Here is a 20,389-nt window from a genome sequence, read left to right as displayed (position 1 = left end):
ACAGAATGTATCCTGTTTGGTTCCAAACACAAAGTGAACAACTCTTCCAACTTCTCGGGTCAAGTTTAACAGTGTAGCGGTGATGGAAAAATGCTCTGTTACATACATTGGGATGTGAACTGGGAGCAACACATGACATGTGAACTTGTGGCTCTGAAGCCCATTGTGAATGTTCACTCCAGGACCAAGTTCCTGGCAAAGGTAGCCAAGTTCCTGGATAGAGAGACTATGAGGACCCTGGCAACATCTCTGATACAGGGCCACTATGACTATCCTTGTATCTCATGGTTCAGTGGCATAACAACAAATCTGTGGGTGTGTTTGCGGTCTGGTGGTGGTTTTGGAGCCTGTGTTTTCTAGCTGCTGCTGGTTGAATGGCCATGGTGTTCACAGATACCGGTAGCTTTCTTACTTTATGAGCAGACCACTCAATCTTTCAGAGAAATAGGGAGATAGAGGGCTCGGGATTAAAGAGAGAAAGACAGAACGATATAGAGACAGAGTTCAGCGAGATAGAAAGACAAAGAGGGGGGAGAGAGCAAAAATGTCACAAGTGTCTGTGCAATTTCATCTTGGCTTCATATGCCTGCAGAAGTGATTGCATGACTTATTTCACATTCTCATAGGTCAGTGTGGCTGAGGGACATGAAACACTTTTTGAGAGGAAGTACCAGTACTAACCAGCTCCTCAGAACTCCAGCAGAGTATATCACATCATTAAACTGAGAAGAACTTTTCTTTTCAGGCACACTTTTCCCCCTAAAGTCGTTCTGAACATCTCAATGGGTCTTCAGCTGATGGGGTACGGCTTTTGAACTTTGCTCATGGGGCATTTATGTTATATTCTTCAAGATTCAATGGGTACATATGATTAAGTCCAAAAATATATTTAGCAATAGCAGAATGTCCCTTTAAATCACACATTGTGTGTAACGTCCTGACCAGAGTTCTTATGTGTTTTGCTTGTTTAGTGTTGGTCAGGACGTGAGCTGGGTGGGAATTCTATGTTGTGTGTCTAGTTCGTCTGTTTCTGTGTTCAGCCTAATATGGTTCTCAATCAGAGACAGCTGTCAATCGTTGTCCCTGATTGAGAATCATATATAGGTGGCTTGTTTTGTGTTGGGGATTGTGGGTGGTTGTTTCCTGTCTCTGTGTTTGTGTTCTGCACCAGATAGGACTGTTTCGGCTTTCACGTTTTGTTATTTTGTTATGTGTTAATGTTCACCGTGTAACGTCTGATTAAACATGTTGAACACTAACTGCGCTGCATTTTGGTCCTCTCCTTCATCCCAGGAAGAAAGCCGTTACATTGTGGAGCATAATATCTATACTAGGCTTAAAGGAGGTTTGACCAAATTAGGTTGTATGGAAAAGTTGATGACAATATCCATTTACTGTAAGAAAGTACTCATGCCATCTGGTGGGTAAAAGACAGTTTATTTATTAAGAAAGTACAATGCTAAGATATTGTAAAAGTACAGGCCATTAGAAGAAAACATGAATAATACTTGAATAATACAATATTTTGGAAATTCATATACATATGTTATTCTATCATCTGAACGACAGACATAACAAATCAAATATAATACATTTTAATACATTAAAACAAAACAATATAATTCAACACACAACAAGTAGACAATTTCTGTAGCTGCAGATAAGATCCATCATTATTACACCATATAATTAAACAAAGCTGTTACAGTAATACACTATTAAACCTTAAATAAATATATTTGTTGGTAAATAAATCAATTTAAAAAATCCTTAATGTACAAGATTTTATTGAGTTTTAGTGTGTATGCATGGCTGGGTGTGTGTTTGCGTGCATTGAACATGCATAATCCATGTTAAAGGATTCCATCTGCTCCTCCTTTGATGGTGTCCCTGCCTCCCTCCGTCCATCCATCCCTCCCTCCCTCCCTCTATCCCTCCATCCTTCTATCCCTCCATCCCTGACCCCCTCAAGTACCTGCAACATATCACCACACAAAGTTGTTCAGGACATGCAGTCAAATAAACTCTTAAGAATTAAACAGAGACATACTTTAAATAAATACATTATACTTTGATATCTTAGAATTAGTTCCATTTTAGTATCATATTAATTATCAATCACATATGGCTATTAGTCTTACCTGGGGCTGTGACTGGCTTCAATTGAGAATAGACTGAATCTGTCTCAGGTGGGGTTGATGTTTCTGTAAGGAGTGAGGATAAAACATCAGAATAATATAACAGTTATATACAGAATATTATGCAGCTAGTCAATATGGGGTCAGAGGTGTGAGGTTATGATAGGGGGAATATGGAAGGAGGGATGTCCAGTCTTACCTTTCTTCTTCTTGGCTTTGGCCTTCTGTTTATGGTCAACCTCAGCATAGGTCACATCAACAGGTCCGGTTGCTGCTGAAATTGACATTTCCAGTCAGCAAATTAAGGAAGTAGCTTATTGAATATTCTGCATCTTTTTTGAAACTCCAAAATCGCACATTTAGATTTCACTGACTGCCAACCTGTAGAATGGTTCTCACCTCTGGTCTTCCCCATCTTGACCTGAGGAGGTCGAGAGAATTTGTATGTTTTTATCAAATGTGATGAGTAAAAAACACTGCTGCATTTTGTATGAATTTGTGACAGTTGAGAGTTACTTTTCTTTTTCTTGTCCAACTCTTTGAGTTGAATCTGGGCGTACATCACATCACTTGGTCCAGCAGTAGCAGCACCAGCATCTGAAATATACCGGTAATACACTAATATCTCTACTTACTGTTAGTATGCTAGTAATATTAAACATATGAAGAATAACAGCAACAACAACTCTATACTGTATTCATGCTAAATTTAACATACAGGTAGCCTAGTGTTTAGTAACCGAAAGGTTGCTGGGCCAGTAACCGAAAGGTTGCTGGATCGAATCCCCGAGCTGACAAGGGAAAAATCTGTTGTTCTGCAACTGAGCAAGGCAGTTAACCTGATGAGGACCGAGGGCGCTGTTGTCACTTTGGGGAAAAAACGTGGCCAATTTAAACGGCCTCGTACTCAATTCTTGCTCGTACAATATGCATATTATTATTACTATTGGATAGAAAACACTCTCTAGTTTCTAAAACCGTTTGAATTATTTCTCTGAGTGAAACAGAACTCGTTCTGCAGCACATTTCCTGACCAGGAAGTGGAATGTCTGAAATCGAGGCTCTCTTCTAAGTCATGCCTATAAATGGCCATGATAGCTATTAGTATACATGCACGTCATACACCTTCCCCTGGATGTCAAGATGCAGTGAGAGAAGAAAGGAGGTGATTATCTCGGTCTGAGATGGAATACATCCTCTTGGAATGACGTGTCCCCCATTTCATGTTTTCAAGATGGCGCGAAGAGGACAGTGGGATTGCCTTCGGAATAGCTTTCGTTATAGGCGACTACCAACTCCGGCTTTGTTTTTATTTGATACATGTGACAATATCATCGTAAAGTATGTTTTTTCAATATAGTTTTATTAGATTTTTGAAATTTATTCGGGACGTTAGGCGTGTTGCGTTGTGTGCCCTTTGTTCAGAATGGAGAGCTGCCAAGTAGCGCGAAGCTACTTGGCAGTGTGCTGGCTAATTGAAGAGGGAAAAACGATGTTCTAAATCCAAACAAAGACTGTTCTGGACAAAGGACCCCTTGTCCAACATTCTGATGGAAGATCACCAAAAGTAAGAAACATTTTATGATGCTATTTCATATATCTGTCGAACTGTGTACTAGTAGTTTTGCGCCCAGGTTTTGGGCACTCGGTCGACATAACGTAAGCCTTATGTGGTAATGAAGATATTTTTTGAATTCTAACACTGCGATTGCATTAAGAACTAGAGGATCTATCATTTCCTATACAACATGTATTTTTTTGTAATGTTTATGAATAGCTATTTGGTCAGAATAGGTGAGAGTCTAATAGAAATATCTGCACATTCTGGGAAAAATAAGCTACATTAGCATAATGGATAACCACGGATTTCAGCTCTAAATATGCACATTTTTGAACAAAACATAAGTGTATGTATAACTTCTTCAGGCTGCAGGGTGAATATTGAAAAAACTGGAAAATATGCGCACATTTTCAAACGGCCTCTTAAGAATTTTTTGATCTTCCAATATGTATATATTTACTATTATTGGATATAAAACAGTCTATAGTTTCTAAAAACGTTTGAATTATTTCTCTAAGTTGAACAGAACTATTTTTACAGCCCATTTCCTATCCAGAATTGAGATTTCCAAAATGCTATGTCTCTCTTTAAGACCTTGTCTATATAAGGTCATGTCACTTAGGACCGTAGAAACACGTCACACGCCTTCATCTGGGTGTAATGCGGAAGTGAGAGAAGAAAGGAGTCGAATATCTCTTTCAGGGGCTGAACACCACAACTTCTTGTGAGACCTACGCAGTTAAAAAAAAATTCCGGGCGCGAGTCAGAACCTGGACTCGGCTCCTGGAATATGCTCGTTTAAGATGAATATGACCTCTGCCTACGATATTATTTGATACATGTCACAAAATCATCCTAAAGTATGTTTTTTCAATATACTTTAATTATATTATTGCAATTTATTCTGGACTTTAGACGTGATGCTTTGGAAGAATTTTTTGAAGAAAGACAGATTAGCGCCGCACGGCCGTTGTGCTTGCTAACCAAAGAGGGAAATATTTCGTTCTGGAACCCAACTAAAGACTGTACTGGACAATGGACCCCGTTACAACATTCTGATGGAATATCAACAAAGATAAGGACCCAATTTGGGATGCTTTTTCATATATCTGTCGAACTGTGCTATGCTAGCGCTTGACTAGAATCAATGCTGCCGTATGCTAGCTAATGTTGTAAGCTAATATAACGATATATTGTGTTTTCGCTGTAAAACACTTCAAAAATCGGAAATATTGGCTCTATTCACACGATATTTGTCTTTCATTAGCTATCCACCATATGTTTTTCTGAAATGTTTTATGAGGTGTAATTAGTAGTTGACGTTGGTGTCTGTATTTTCTCTGGCTACTCCCGTGTGATTTCAGACTGTAGCTATGCTGTAGCAATGATGGGAGCAGTAATGTAAAACTGATTTATAGCTAAAATATGCACATTTTATGAACAAAACATAGATTTATTGTGTAACATGTTATAGGACTGTCATCTGAGGTAGTTTTTTCTAGGTTCTTTAGGTTGGTTCTAGGTTATTTCGGTTGGCTTGTGCATGCTACTTGAATCATAATTCATACATCATAATCATAATCATACGTGTCTGTCCACTTTTTTATTTGGTGGTGAGCTAACATAAATATATGTGGTGTTTTCTCTGTAAAACATTTAAAAAATCGGACATGTTGGCTGGATTGACAAGATGTTTATCTTTCAAATGCTGTATTGGACTTGTTAATGTGTGAAAGTTAAATATTTTAAAAAAATAGATTTTGAATTTCGCGCCCTACAATTGAGTTGGATGTTGTCACAGTTGTACCGATATCGGGACAGCCCGCCTAACAGGTTAACTTGATGTTATAGGACTGTCATCTGAGGAAGGTTTATGAAGGTTAGTGAAAATTAATATCTTTTGCTGGTTTATTCGCTAACGCTAACGTGCCTATTGCTATCGCTAACGTGCCTTGATGAATGAATGCGGTTGTGTGTAGGCTATTGTAGTAAGCTAATATAATGCTATATTGTGTTTTCGCTGTAAAACACTTAAAAAATCTGAAATATTGGCTGGATTCACAGATGCTTGTCTTTCATTTGCTGTACATGATGCATTTTTCAGAAATGTTTTATGATGAGTATTTAGGTATTCCACGTTGGTCTTTATAATTACTCTGGCTGCTTCGGTGCTATTTTTGACGGTAGCTGTGATGGTAGCTGCAATGTAAAACTGATTTATACCTCAAATATGCACATTTTTCGAACAAAACATAGATTTATTGTGTAACATGTTATAAGACTGTCATCTGATGAAGTTGTTTGTTGGTTTGTTTGGTTGGTTCTTGGTTAGTTAGGTTGGTTTTGTGCATGCTACCTGTGCTGTGAAAAATGTCTGTCCTTTTTTGTATTTGGTGGTGAGCTAACATAAATATACGTGCTGTTTTCGCTGTAAAACATTTTAAAAATCGGACATGTTGGCTGGATTCACAAGATGTGTACCTTTCATTTGCTGTATTGGACTTGTTAATGTGTGAAAGTTAACCCACTGTTCCCCAGGCGCCGAAGACGTGGATGTCAATTAAGGCAGCCCCCCCGCACCTCTCTGATTCAGAGGGGTTGGGTTAAATGCAGAAGACACATTTCATTTGAAGGTATTCAGTTGTACAACTGACTAGGTATCCCCCTTTCCCTTTCCCAGTACCATTGTCATGACTGTCTGAGGGTGTGATTGTATCATAGATGTTAGCGCCACCTGTTGGTCAAAGAAGAGAGAGAAAGATTAATAGGTTGGTTTTCCCTCAGCTTGCCTAGGGACATAGAGTACGGTAACATCTATATAAAGTGAATGGTGAAAAGTCAGTATGTGAAGTTACAGAGAGGAGAGTGACAGTGGTCTGGGATGAGAGACTGACCATGCTGCAGACGTGTATACCCAGCATCAGGAGCCCGGCCCTGGATAGATCCTTGGTCCTGTTGGGGGTCCAGGTTGGTGCTTTGGGGCTGGGGGGGCCTACAGGGAGAAAGATAGTCATGAAACACACAGATTAGATTTTACTGTATGAAAATTTGAAAGACAGGATATTCTGTTGCAACAGGAACCTGTAATGAGAAATGCATAATATTATACTGTATCAATTCGTTACTGTTTTAAACTTTTGTAATTAGACATTTTTCTCCTAAACATGAACTAAAAAGATAAATGTGAATTGATAAAAGTCTCACCTCCGGCTTTTTTATATCGACACAGCAGTACCAGGAGAATGGCCAGTAGAACACCAGCAACAACCAGGCCCACAACCACTCCTACTAGGACTGATGTAGAGGGTCCAGGAGTTACACCTGGAGAGAGAACAGCAAATCACTATCAGGTTCTTAGGTAGTTGTAGAAAATAAATAAAGTAGTGGACAAAGCAAAACATTACTACACATTTCTACACAGACACGTACACACACACAACATCATTCACAGTGATAGTGACAAGATCACTGATGATTGATTATGTGGATCTGGACTGCATCTCTCCCTGACACCAGTAGAGACCCTGGTCAGACTCAGCAGCTCTACTGATGGTGAAGGTGGCTCCTGTTGTAGTGTGTCTGCCAGACAAGGTCACTACTTTCTTACACGGAACCCAAACCGGCTGCGCGCGTGCGCCATCGTGCGCTATCATGCATACATTTTTTTTTGTCCCCCTACACCAAACGCGATCACGACACGCAGGTTAAAATATCAAAACAAACTCTGAACCAATTACATTAATTTAGGTATAGGCCGAAAAGCATTAAACATGTATGGCAATTTAGCTAGTTAGCTTGCACTTGCTAGCAAATTTTTCCTATTTAGCCAGCTTGCTGTTGCTAGCTAATTTGTCCTGGGATATAAACATTGAGTTGTTATTTTACCTGAAATGCACAAGGTCCTCTACTCCGACAATTAATCCACACATAAAATGGTCAACCGAATCGTTTCTAGTCATTTCTCCTCCCAGGCTTTTACATCTTTGAACTTATATGGTGATTGGCATCTCCACTTTCATAGTATTACCACGACAACCAGCAAAACAGTTCGTCTTTCAATCACCCACGTGGGTATAACCAATGAGGAGATGGCACATGGGTACCTGCTTCTTTAAACCAATGAGGAGATGGGAGAGGCAGGACCTGCAGCGCGATATGTCAAAAATAGGAATGACTTCTATTTTAGCCCTTGGCAACGCAGACGCTCGTTGTCGCGCACGAGCAGTGTTTGTGCAATAATTGAATAACATGTATTTCTAAATGTATTTTGTACCGCTCGCGCACGTGACTTGTCCGGTCTGGTCAGCATGTTAGCATTGTCTTTGTACCATGTATAGCTCCAGCCACTGTCAGATCCCACTGAACATGTCAGAATTACTGTCTTTCCAGTGTATGCAGGTGTCACGACTTCTGCCGAAGTTGGTCCATCTCCTTGTTCGGGCGGCGTCACCGGCTTTCTAGTCACCACCGATCCATGTTTCATTTTCGTTTTGTTTGGTCTTCATTGTACACACCTGGTTTCCATTCCATAATCATGTTCCTTATTTAACCCTCTGGCTTCCCCTTTTGTTTTGTGCGTGATTGTGTTTGTCAAGTGGTTCCGTGTACGTGTTCTGGATTGTTTATATTTATCCTTGTTGGATTATTGTTGATATTGAGTGAAGATCGTGGCTTTACTCATACCTGTGTCCTGCGCCTGACTCCGCTTTATTCCATTCACCTGGAACACTGACAGCAGGGTTTGGATTTACAGTTAACGTAGTTTCAGGCAGAGCTAAGAAAACAAAGACAGGAATGAAAAATGTGGATAAATTCCTGGTTATTTAAAATCATTTATCTGTTGCAGTTTTGATGAAAGTTGAGTTTACATACTGTAGTGGTATGTTGACTCCATTCAGTTAGAATTTACAGTGTTTACAGTACGGTATTTACATTAACCCTCCTTGGCTCAGAATTCAGAAAGTCCAGATAGTGATTGAAGATAAATAATGAACTCACCAGTGACGTTGATGTGGAGAGATAAAATGAGATATGAATTTTGGGGCGGTCTTGTCCTTGTCCCCTCGCACTGGTTCTGACCAGCGTGGGCAAGAGAGAGAGATGGTGGTGGTTTTATTGGTCTGACCTGAAATCTGTTCTTTATTTATTAACCAGTGGTAAGTCCAGCCTGTGAAGTCTGATATGTCACAATGCAGCTTCTATCAGATACAGAGGTACCATACTCTGGAATTCTTATCTTCACATTGTCAAAACCTCATCATCCCTCAATAACTTCAAGCGAAGACTTGGGGTCAGCCTGATGAACCAAACTACCCAATAATCCCCTTCATGTAGCCTAACTCTCACTCACACACACAAACACATGTACCCACATATAATCAAATATGTTTTTTCTTGTTTACTGAATATATTATGTACACTTATAATTAATATGCTTTGTTTAACTGATTGAACACACTTTTTTTTAAACTTATATTTGTGGTGTGGTTTTCATATCAGCCATTTTGGGCTTCTAACCTCAATAAATAAAAGATAGATAGATAGATAGATAGATAGATAGATAGATAGATAGATAGATAGATAGATAGATAGATAGATAGATAGATAGATAGATAGATAGATAGATAGATAGATAGATAGATAGATAGATAGATAGATAGATAGATAGATAGATAGATAGTGTAGGCCTCCCTCAATTCGTTGCTAAGTTGTCAGGTGGCAAGCCTAGCCAGCTAACCTTAGTCCCCCCCCCTCCCCCACACACACACAGAGTGTAGTTTAATTTTGCTTCACATCATTACATTTTGAAGACATGAATCCATTTTTTTTTTACTATTTACCTTGTAGTGTGTAGAGTTTGAGACGCTGTGTGAAGAAACAAGGTAAACATCTGGGGTTTCTTATCGCCCCCTTCAGGACAGACCTGGAACTACTCCACTACCTTGTGGAACACAATATAGATACTAAGATGTGATTGGTCACATAGCAACAACATAACCCCTCAGTCTACTGGGTCTGTCCCCGTATTCCTTCCTCTCTCTATCTCATCATATTAGTTTATATTATATGTTTCTCAGGCTCATGCTACAACCTGATTAAAAGCTGTAGTGACCAACACCTCCATTTCTCTGCAGTCAGAAAACAGTGTAACCAAACAACGTCATCATCAGTTGCCACATTTATTGTGCATATATGACATACTTCATATTCTATGTATAAAACATTTTGTTGTCCAATAAAGGAAATAGTTAGCTAACAATATTCAAAATCCAGAGAAATACATTAATCATCATCATCGCAGAGTTGCACATAACTCCATTCTAAGCCTCTGGCAAGTCTTCCGGACCCCTACAGTTCCTGTGGCTGTGACACGAATGGGGCTTTGACAGAATTAGAAAGGTACAGATGCTTAAAGAGAAACAGAAAAAATTGCATCTGATGTCATGTTCATCTCTACACAACTTCCTCTTACTGTAAAAGTAAAAAATGGACACATCAGTACTGTGGTCTTTTTGTGGGAGGAAGAGAGAACTATAGTATATCAGAGAAAGAAGCTTAGTGGATAAAACATAGTTGTACAAAAAGTGAAGTCAATATTGCATTTATCATACCTGGTCATGTTGACATGTTCAGTACAATCTTTAATGTCACTAAGAGAGGTGTCAAAGGTTTGACGTCATGGCATGTTTATCATTTGGTTTATGTTGTAGCTATTTGGAGGTCAACTGCATGTAGATGTTCTTGAGTTACAGTCTGTCAACTGTTCAAAATAATAACCCAGGAAAGTACTGATCACAGTGATAGATTGAATGTAAAAGACATAAATTAATGAGTGAACTACAGAAAATGTATGCTGCAAGAACATTGTCATTCTTCTCTCTGAAAAGGACATACATCCCTGCACAACTTTTCATGTGTCCTCATCAGCCCAGCAACAAGGTTTTCACAGGTTTTTGCATATGATTACAACCAATTCTCTATGTGTCTCTCTATGATCACAGCGGGAAACGGCAGCTTCACACAGTGCCTTCCTTCACAAACCCACACTGGTAAAGAGGAAGAGAGCAAACCATGACCACTTAACTATGACAAACAAGTGACCTAATGTGAAGTTCCTCAGCCTTTTAATTTCATTCCCTGTGCATTGTAAAAAGTCAAACTTAACCAATTGCTTAATTAGCATTATTATGCAAGTTGAGTGGACTTAAAAATGACAAGAATTTGAGCCAATGTGTTTGTGTCTTTAGTCAAGACACTGCTTGAAGTCAGTTGAATTTGAACAAGCTTGTTGAGCAAAATACAAAATGTATGTTTGCTCAAAACAACTCAAAACCACACCAATCATCATTATCATTATTCCAGCATGATCTCTTGCAGGTTGATTTTCAGAATGGTTTGTTTCAATACCTGTGTATTTGTTTGTACTATGACTGGTTGATTAATATTATGCTACACAAAAATAGATATCATACATTTTTCTAAACTAATCCAATTTGTTAGTTGGACTTATTTCACATAATTCTGATATGTTTGTTCCAGTTTCTATGATCTAGGCAGTCTCAATAATCAATCTTCCCTACCAAGGCAGTCATTCTGAATGCAGGTTGCGTGTGACTGAAAGTTTAAATAGTTGGATATCCTAACTTTGGCTGGATTCCAACAGAAATTATACATCACTTTGCAAGCCAGCATAATTCGACTTGGAGACTTGGTGTGGCCTGTCGACCAGGAGTTTCAGACCAGTGTGTTAGGGTGTCGGCCCTGAGGGGCTTTATGATATATGTAATGAGTTTAATTTTTAAGATAACATTTTCATTTAGACATTCACTTGGTGAAGGCTACAGTACAGAAAACAACTCAGTACAACAATCATACAATTCACTCCAAATGCAAGGCACTCAAGGTTTGCAAATAATTATTTTAGATTCTCTGAACAACATATTTTTTAGAATGAACTGAATTCCATCTGGTTATTGGGACAGACATGAATGCCATTTTGGACATGCGGACAAATCAAATAAGACCATCTACAATCAACACGTAACCGAGGCTCTCCAGCATATACTCTCTGATTACAACCTCATTGATGCCTGGCGAGCACATAATCCTAACGCAAAAGAGTACATCAACCTCACTAATCAATGTCATACTAGAATCTACAAAAATGTTCTTTCATCTTGAAAATAGAAATTCGACATATGAGCTTGTCTGATCATCACGCCTACTGCTGCCTATTACACATTTCAGAATCTTCTAATTGTAACTAGGCGCTCAAAGAAATGCATAAGGACTTAAGATATACAGTATATATGAGAATCAACAAAGGGAGAAGGAAATAAAAGTAAGAAAATAGTGTAGGTTGTGATGAAATTAAACAGCAACATCTCGGCCTATCTACAGAATATACACGTGTAAGATGCAGAGGATGCAGAGGGTTTTATATCTATGAAAGGCCCAGCTTATGACCACATCCTCCAGGGTGTCTTCTGGGCCTCCAAATGTGGTCTTGTCATACAGAGTCTGCGGCTACATGTGACAGACAACCAAGAAGAAACAGTTTCAGCATCAAGAAAGGTATAGACTATTCTCAAAGTAGACTACATATTATTCCATTCAATCACAGACATTTTACCATCATGACCATTTATATCTTACCTTGTTCAATCTTGGGATAACCAGATCACTGACGGTTTCATAGATGGATATTGGGTTTACATGACTGTTTGATCTTGTCTGGAATAAAAAAAATAGATACATAATAACGACAATGCATACTTACATCTCTAATTCTTGTGTTGTCCATAACATCAGCATATATTGCGTCAGTTAGATCTGCTGTGTTTTATAAGAACAAAATATCAACCAATCAGAAACATTTTATACAGGATATCAACAAACATGCCCAGTAATTAATGAGGGGTCTCACTCTTTTTCTAATTTCCAGAAAATCCCCCCCAAAATCAAACCAGCTGAAAAAAACTTCTAGAACCACCTGAAATGTCACTTTAAGTACAGTGGAGGCCCCTAAGCTGTACATACCTGTGTTACTTCGGCCCCTGCAGTAGCACACTGCCACAGCTACAGTGAGGATCAGCACCACAGCACCTCCCACTGATACTCCGATGTAGATGGTATACCACAGCAGTCCTGTCACATATTGTACAACACACATGATTAGACAATACAATATGATAAAGACTAAATGGCTCTATATCATATACATCCAATGTAATCACGTGCATTGCATATTATATTTGACAACATAAGCGTATAAGCACAGTGAAAAGTGTATAGAAGGGATTATTATGATATCAGGGTACCTGGGGTGGTTGTGTCATTTCTACACTTTACTGTCTCAAAGGCAGTTTTCCAACTGACCAGGTTGGAGGCGTTGCACTTTACACTGATGTTTCTCTCTGCTGGTGAGAGAGAGAAGTGAATCTGCTGGGCGTCCCCGTAGATCTCATTGTCTCTCTCCCAGGTATAGGTAATGTTGGGGTAGCAGGACACGTTGCACACCAGCTGTATCGTACAGGAGTGGTTGGCCAATAGCTTGATGTCTGTCTGGATCGCCACCTTGGATATAGGCTCTGACCAACCAGGAGAGAGATCGAGACCACCAGGAGAAAGACTTGAACATGTTATGGATATTTAACAAAGCATGGTGAGTAAGGTCAGTATAAAAGCACAAAATCTATGTTATAGTTTAAAGATCTTTAGCCATGGTTATGGATATTAATAAGAATGATATCAAAACAGGATGAAAAAATGGTGAAAACAGCCTACCGTGGACCTTCAGAGTCATGGTCTTACTGTCAATCTGACCTTTGTCCCCTTCGCCTGCAAGTAGAAAATCCCCTGAGTCTTGCAGTGTCAGTTCTCTGACTGTTAAACTGAAGTTTTTGTTGTTCATCTTTAGTCTCCCCTCAAACTGGGATCCAGGTGAATATATAACTTCTGAGTTGAATTCTGCATTATCCTTTCCCATATACTTCCACTCCAAGGATTTCAAATGTCCATTCTCTAAGCCTGCCAGCAGCTCCATGGAGTCCCCCACTCTCTTGTTGATGATCAGAGGAACACCCACACCTGAAACACACAAATGCACACGTTATTCTGACATCAATCAATGGTTGCACACTATATTACAATGATCTTATTACTGTGAAATTATTAATGTGGTACGATGTAGCAAGTGTTGTAATTACTTATTGTTACACTGTAATACTTGTTACAGTGTGACTACATGAATAATTACACAATATTAAACTGCAATGCAGAGTCTTACCTAATCAATAATGTATTTGGTTTTATATAGCACATTTCCAGGTTTCATTTATGCTGTATGTGGCACTTCACATATTTTCACATTATATCTTTATGTATCTGAGTGTTTGGGTCCTATTTTACTTCATTGAAGTCCACTCCTCCCCCACATTCAGTAGAACAGGATGAGATGACAGGAAAAGAGAATTGGGGGTGGATCTGATAACCCCTCCTCAGCTCACAAGTACAAATACCACTGTGTTTACTGTGTAATTATTCACCAGAAATACATCATATACTGCATGGGCAACATTATAATTACATATCAGTCTGAAGTAATGTTTTATAAACCCTTATAAAAAAAATGTCAGTCATGAATTCAGAAAAAAACACAGTTACAGTTCATTTAAGAATTTAAGACATAACTGTAGTTATCCTAGTCTGGCAATGTATCATATTATGTAATAGAAACAATAATTTGATACAGTCCCATATCGCCTTAAATGTAATGAATGACAGCCATTAGGCACAGGGTCTTAAGATCTGTTACGTTCTAGAAGCACTGCAGCAGCTGCTGTCCCAACCACACAATCGGCACTCATTCAAAACTGCAGAGTCAGTACATCATGTTATGTTCCTGAATATAGGTATTATGTAGGTGTTATCAAACAGTAATAAAGCAAATGTTTCGAGATATCCAACCAATCACTGACGACCAGGCATGTACAGTCAACACACACCATGTAAAAACCAACAAGGAAGTTAGAGAAAGCTGACGGTTTTCCTTACTTTATCATGCAAGCAAGCACATGCAATAGATCCTGTTTGGGGATGATTCTACCCTCTTGGTTTCACATTAGAATAAGGAGACTGTTGAAAAGACCCTAAGCAGCCAACTGACTAAAGTCAGTAAGTGGTTATCCATTTAGGCAAGACAGAATGTATCCTGTTTGGTTCCAAACACAAAGTGAACAACTCTCCAACTTCTCGGTCAAGTTTAATGACGTAGCGGTGAAGGAAAAATGCTCTGTTACATTCATTGGGATGTGAACTGGGACCAACACATGACATGTGAACTTGTGGCTCTGAAGGCCATTGGGAATGTTCACTCCAGGACAAAGTTCCTGGCAAAGGTAGCCAAGTTTCTGGATAGAGAGACTATGAGGACCCTGGCAACATCTCTGATACAGGGACACTATGACTATGATTGTATCTCATGGTTCAGTGGCATAACAAAAAATCTGAAGGACAAACTTCCAACGGCCCAAAACAAACTAAAGGGCCAGTTTCCAGTTGATCTGGTGGTGGTGCAGATTAAACTGTTGATGGTTTTTAAAGAGATACATGACCTTTCCCCAGTTACCTGTCTGGTTATTTTAATTTCAGTGTTGCCAATATGAGACCACAGCTCTATAGGAGCATGGCTGGAAAAAGCTCTTTCCTTAACACTGGTGCAGAGGAATGGAATGGTGTACCAAACCATATAAAATCTATCAATACACTAGGGAGTTTTAAGATAAATCTTAAGAAATGGTTTATGTGCAAAATGCTTTAAAACTGTGCAAGTATAATTGTTTCAATGAACGTTACTTGGTAATCTTTTCCTTTTACGGGTTCCTCTCTATTCATGAGATGTATTTGAGATGTATTTTGTTTTCATGTTATCTTGTGTACACTGTCACTGTGTTGATCAGTGTGATGGTGGTGGTTTTGGAGCATGTGTTTCCTAGCTGCTGCTGGTTGTGTGGTTCATGGTCATGGTGTTTCACAGATACCGGTAGCTTTGTTACTTTATGAGCAGACCACTCAATGTTGCAGAGAAAGAGGAAGGAGGGAGATAGACGGCTCGGGGGAAGAAAGAGAAAGACAGAGAGCGAGATTGAGACAGAGACAGAGAAAGAGAAAGAAAGACACAGAGAGAGAGAGGGGGGAGAGAGGGGGGGTGGAGAGAGAGAAAGAGCAAAAATGTCATAACATTGTGTGTGCAGTTTCATCTTAGCTTCATATACCTGCAGAAGTGTTTGCATGACTTCTTCTGCATGCTCATAGGTCAGTGTGTCTGAGGGACATGAAACACCTGCCAACTTTTTCGGAAGGTAATGGGTCCCAGGTTACTGATAGAGGCCCCCCTTCTACGTTTCATATAACAGCTTGTGATGATGTCACTTCCTGTGACTGTTTCTCAGGAGCAGTGACAATGACCTGGCTGCCGGCTGTCTGTCTGACCACTTAGACATTAACACATAGACACAGAGACCCCCTAACTGGAACAGTGACCTTCCGGACCATGCAGGGACACTGAAAATATCAGTCAGAGTCATACACCACTAACGTCATTAATCGTTATGACCTTTCTGTAGGATGAGGAGGCAATATGGGAGAACTGGTAGTCATTCATACGTAGGTTACTAGCTCCTCAGAACTCCTGCAGAGTATATGACATCATAAAATTGAGAAGAACTGTTCTTTTCAGGCACACTCTTCCCCAAAAGTCATTCTGAAAATCTCAACGGGTCTTGGGGCATTTATGTTGTATTTCTCAAGATTCAATGGGTATATATAATTATGTCCAAAAATGTATGTAGAAATAGAAGATTGCCCTTTAACTCACACATTGTGGAGCCTGAGATCATTACTAGGCTTAAAGGAGTTTTGACCAAATGAGGTTGTATGGAAAAGTTGATGATGATGATGACAATATCTATTTACTGTAAGAAAGCACTCATACCATCTGGTGGATAAAAAATTGTTTATTAAAAAAGCACAATGCAAAGATATTGTAAAAGTACAGGCCATTAGAAGAAAACGTGAATAATACTTCTTGGGAAATTCATATACAAATATGTTATTCTATCATCTGAATAAATCAACAATAAAACTCAATACACAATACAAAGCAGATACAACTGCAGTAGCTGCAGATAAGATGCATCATCATTGCACCATATAGAAGAAAAAAAAGCTTTACAGTGAAACACAATTAAACCATGCTGAAATACAATAAAATAAGTAAATAAAATAAGTAAGAACGCCTTAATGTACAAGCTGTTATTGCGTGTGTGTTTGTGCATGTGTGTGTTTGCTTGTGTGTGTTGAGCGTACAAAATCCATGTTCCGGGTTCCTCCTCCTCCTCTGATGGTGTGTCCTTCCATCCCTTCGTCCCTCCATCCTTCCATCCTTCCATCCCTCCATCCCTCCATCCCTCAGGTACCTGCAACATGTCACCACACAAAGTTGTTCAGGACATGCAGTCAAATAAACTGTTAAGAATCAAACAAAGAGACATACTTTAAATACATTATATTTTGATATCAGAGAATTAGATCCATATTAGTATCATATTAATTATCAATCACATATGGCTATTAGTCTTACCTGGGGCTGTGACTGGCTTCAATTGAGAATAGACCGAATCTGCCTCAGGTGGGGTTGCTGTTTCTGTAAGGAGTGAGGATAAAACACCAGAATAATATAACAGTTATATACAGAATATTATACAGCTAGTCAATATGGGGTCAGATGTGTGAGGGTATGATAGGGGGAATATCGATGGAGGGATGTCCAGTCTTACCTTTCTTCTTCTTGGCTTTGGCCTTCTGTTTAAGGTCAACCTCAGCATAGGTCACATCAACAGGTCCAGTTGCTGCTGAAATTGAAATTTCCAGTCAGTAAATTAAGGAGGTAGCTTATTGCATATTCTGCATCTTTTTAGAAACTCCAAAATCGCATATTTAGATTTCACTGACTGCCAACCTGTAGAATGGGTCTCACCTGTGGTCTTCCCTGTCTTGACCTCAGAATAGACTGGATTTTCTTTTGGACCAGCTGTCATTTCTGAGGAGGTGGAGAGAATTTGTATGTTTTTATCAAATTTGATGAGTAAAAAACACTGCTGCATTTTGTGTGACAGTTGAGAGTTACTTTTCTTTTTCTTGTCCAACTTTTTGAGTTGAATCTTGGCGTACATCACATCACTTGGTCCAGCAGTAGCAGCACCAGCATCTGAAATATACAGGTAATACACTAATATCTCTACTTACTGTTAGTATGCTAGTCATATTAAACATATGAAGAATAACAGCAACAACAACTCTATACTGTATTCATGCTAAATTTAACATACAGGTAGCCTAGTGTTTAGTAACCGAAAGGTTGCTGGATCGAATCCCCGAGCTGACAAGGTAAAAATCTGTCGTTCTGCAACTGAGCAAGGCAGTTAACCCACTGTTCCCCAGGCGCCGAAGACGTGGATGTCAATTAAGGCAGCCCCCCCGCACCTCTCTGATTCAGAGGGGTTGGGTTAAATGCAGAAGACACAACTGACTAGGTATCCCCCTTTCCCTTTCCCAGTACCATTGTCATTACTGTCTGAGGGCGTGATTGTATCATAGATGTTAGCGCCACCTGTTGGTCAAAGAAGAGAGAGAAAGATTAATAGGTTGGTTTTCCCTCAGCTTGCCTAGGGACATAGAGTACGGTAACATCTATATAAAGTGAATGGTGAAAAGTCAGTATGTGAAGTTACAGAGAGGAGAGTGACAGTGGTCTGGGCTGAGAGACTGACCATGCTGCAGACGTGTATACCCAGCATCAGGAGCCTGGCCCTGGGTAGATCCTTGGTCCTGTTGGGGGTCCAGGTTGGTGCTCTGGGACTGGGGGGGCCTACAGGGAGAGAGATACTCTTGAAACACACAGATTAGATTTTACTGTATGAAAAGTTGAAAGACAGGTGTACTCACCAGAATATTCTGTTGCAACAGGAACCTGTAATGAGAAATGCATACTATTATACTGTATTAATTCGTTATTGTTTTAAACTTTTGTAATTAGACATTTCTCTCCTAAAACATGAACAAAAAAAATAAATGTGAATTGATATAAGTCTCACCTCCGGCTTTTTTATATCGACACAGCAGTACTAGGAGAATGGCCAGTGGAACAACAGGAACAACCAGGCCCTCAACCACTCCTACTAGGACTGATGTAGAGGGTCCAGGAGTTACGCCTGGAGAGAGAACAGCAAATCACTATCAGGTTCTGAGGTAGTTGTAGAAAATGAATAAAGTAGTGGACAAAGTGAATATATATTTGACATCTGACTTGAGATCAGATGAAGCCTGAGCTTGTAATTCCAAACCTACAGTATGCTTTTTAACACAACACATGACTGATGACCACAGATATTATGAAAAGGTCATGTGATTATAATAGTTTTTTCACCTCTCACTGTCACCCAGCTCTCTGGTGATTCTCCTTCATTAGATTTACACTTATAGAAGCCTTCATCTGACTTGGAAACTGCAGGGATGGTCATCTCTCCTGTGGTCTCATTCCTGATGAATATTCCATCTTTGTAGAAATCAACCTTCGTTATTGGGTTTGTTTCCTGATATCTATTTGTACAGCGTAGAGTCACAGTGTCTCCCTCAGTCATGGGATAGGCAGGGCTCTCCAAGATCAGAGGGCCAACTGTGTAACATAATATATAAATAATACTGTAAATCTGAAGTAATCACCAACATGAGTTTGAATTTTATGAGATGCAACCATTCAGTTACAGAATTGAACATCATTATCAAACATTGTAATGTAAAAAACATTAGTGACTGTTGTACAACAGACGTACCATCCACTGTGATGTTGACAGCATTACTGTACTCTCCTGATCCAGACTCACACCAGTACACTCCACTGTCCTTTTTACGTGTGGACCTGATGGTACATGAGGACCCTGCTCTTGATCCCCAGTTAGAGACACACTCTGATTCCACTGCTTTCTCTCTGTATCTCTTCAGTCTCCATCCAGTAGAGTTCCTCTTCTCCTCACAGCTTAGTGAGAGAGACGTTGATGTAAAGTGTTGAGTTCTGTTAGGTCTTATTTTGAGAGACACTGATGGTTGCGGATCTGAAATAAAGAGTGACAGAGTCAAACGTACACAGTGGTTATATATACACATGAGGGTGACTTAAATATGATTAAATGCAGTTTCAATGCAGTTAGTTACCTCCTGACCAGAGAAACTGAGGTTCACTGTAGAGTGTGTCATAGACTGGGTCTCCTCTCCCAGCTCTACACACATATCCTCCTGTGTGACTAGGACCAGCAGGGATCAGAGTGTAGGAGTCTTCACTAGTCCCATTGCCAGATAGAGGCTCTACAGAGTAGGACGTGTCCGATAGGGACAGTAACCCAGCTGTGTAGGGAACAGTTCGGTACCAGAAGAACCTCCAGCCTGTAGATGACTCTTTAACCCCACAGCTCAGAGTAACTGAGTCTCCAGGGTTCAGCCACTGAGGAGAGACACTCAGGACAGCTTGGGGTTTATCTGTTATGAAGGAAATGACAAATCAAATATTCAGACTTTATAGTGTTTACCCATTTTGTTATTATGGTATTGTACCTCACCCCAAAATCTAACTATA

General features: G+C 39.5%; 1 protein-coding gene and 1 long non-coding RNA gene across 2 annotated transcripts in view; both read right to left on the bottom strand.

The window, feature by feature from the left end:
- Positions 1-2,533: 2,533 nt before the first annotated feature.
- Positions 2,534-20,389, bottom strand: part of LOC120049009 (sialoadhesin-like) — a 30,535-nt gene continuing 12,679 nt past the window's right edge. Inside the window, exons 7-14 of the mRNA XM_038995271.1 lie at positions 19,972-20,292; positions 19,593-19,871; positions 19,187-19,435; positions 6,904-7,020; positions 6,614-6,691; positions 6,383-6,433; positions 2,655-2,735; positions 2,534-2,559 (exon numbers count right to left, since the gene is read on the bottom strand). Coding sequence (XP_038851199.1) covers positions 2,534-2,559; positions 2,655-2,735; positions 6,383-6,433; positions 6,614-6,691; positions 6,904-7,020; positions 19,187-19,435; positions 19,593-19,871; positions 19,972-20,292 — 1,202 coding nt within the window. The remainder of the gene's footprint in view (positions 2,560-2,654; positions 2,736-6,382; positions 6,434-6,613; positions 6,692-6,903; positions 7,021-19,186; positions 19,436-19,592; positions 19,872-19,971; positions 20,293-20,389) is intronic.
- On the bottom strand, positions 17,355-17,886 carry LOC120049755. Its single transcript, XR_005477137.1, has 3 exons — positions 17,738-17,886; positions 17,538-17,612; positions 17,355-17,404 (listed from the first exon to the last, which is right to left on the bottom strand). It is a non-coding gene; the product is annotated as an uncharacterized LOC120049755 (long non-coding RNA).

Source organism: Salvelinus namaycush, chromosome 6 (assembly GCF_016432855.1).
Source record: "Salvelinus namaycush isolate Seneca chromosome 6, SaNama_1.0, whole genome shotgun sequence".
Classification (NCBI taxonomy): Eukaryota; Metazoa; Chordata; class Actinopteri; order Salmoniformes; family Salmonidae; genus Salvelinus; species Salvelinus namaycush.
The sequence above is the reverse complement of the archived record's forward strand: the minus strand, read 5'-3'. Positions and strand labels throughout refer to the sequence as shown.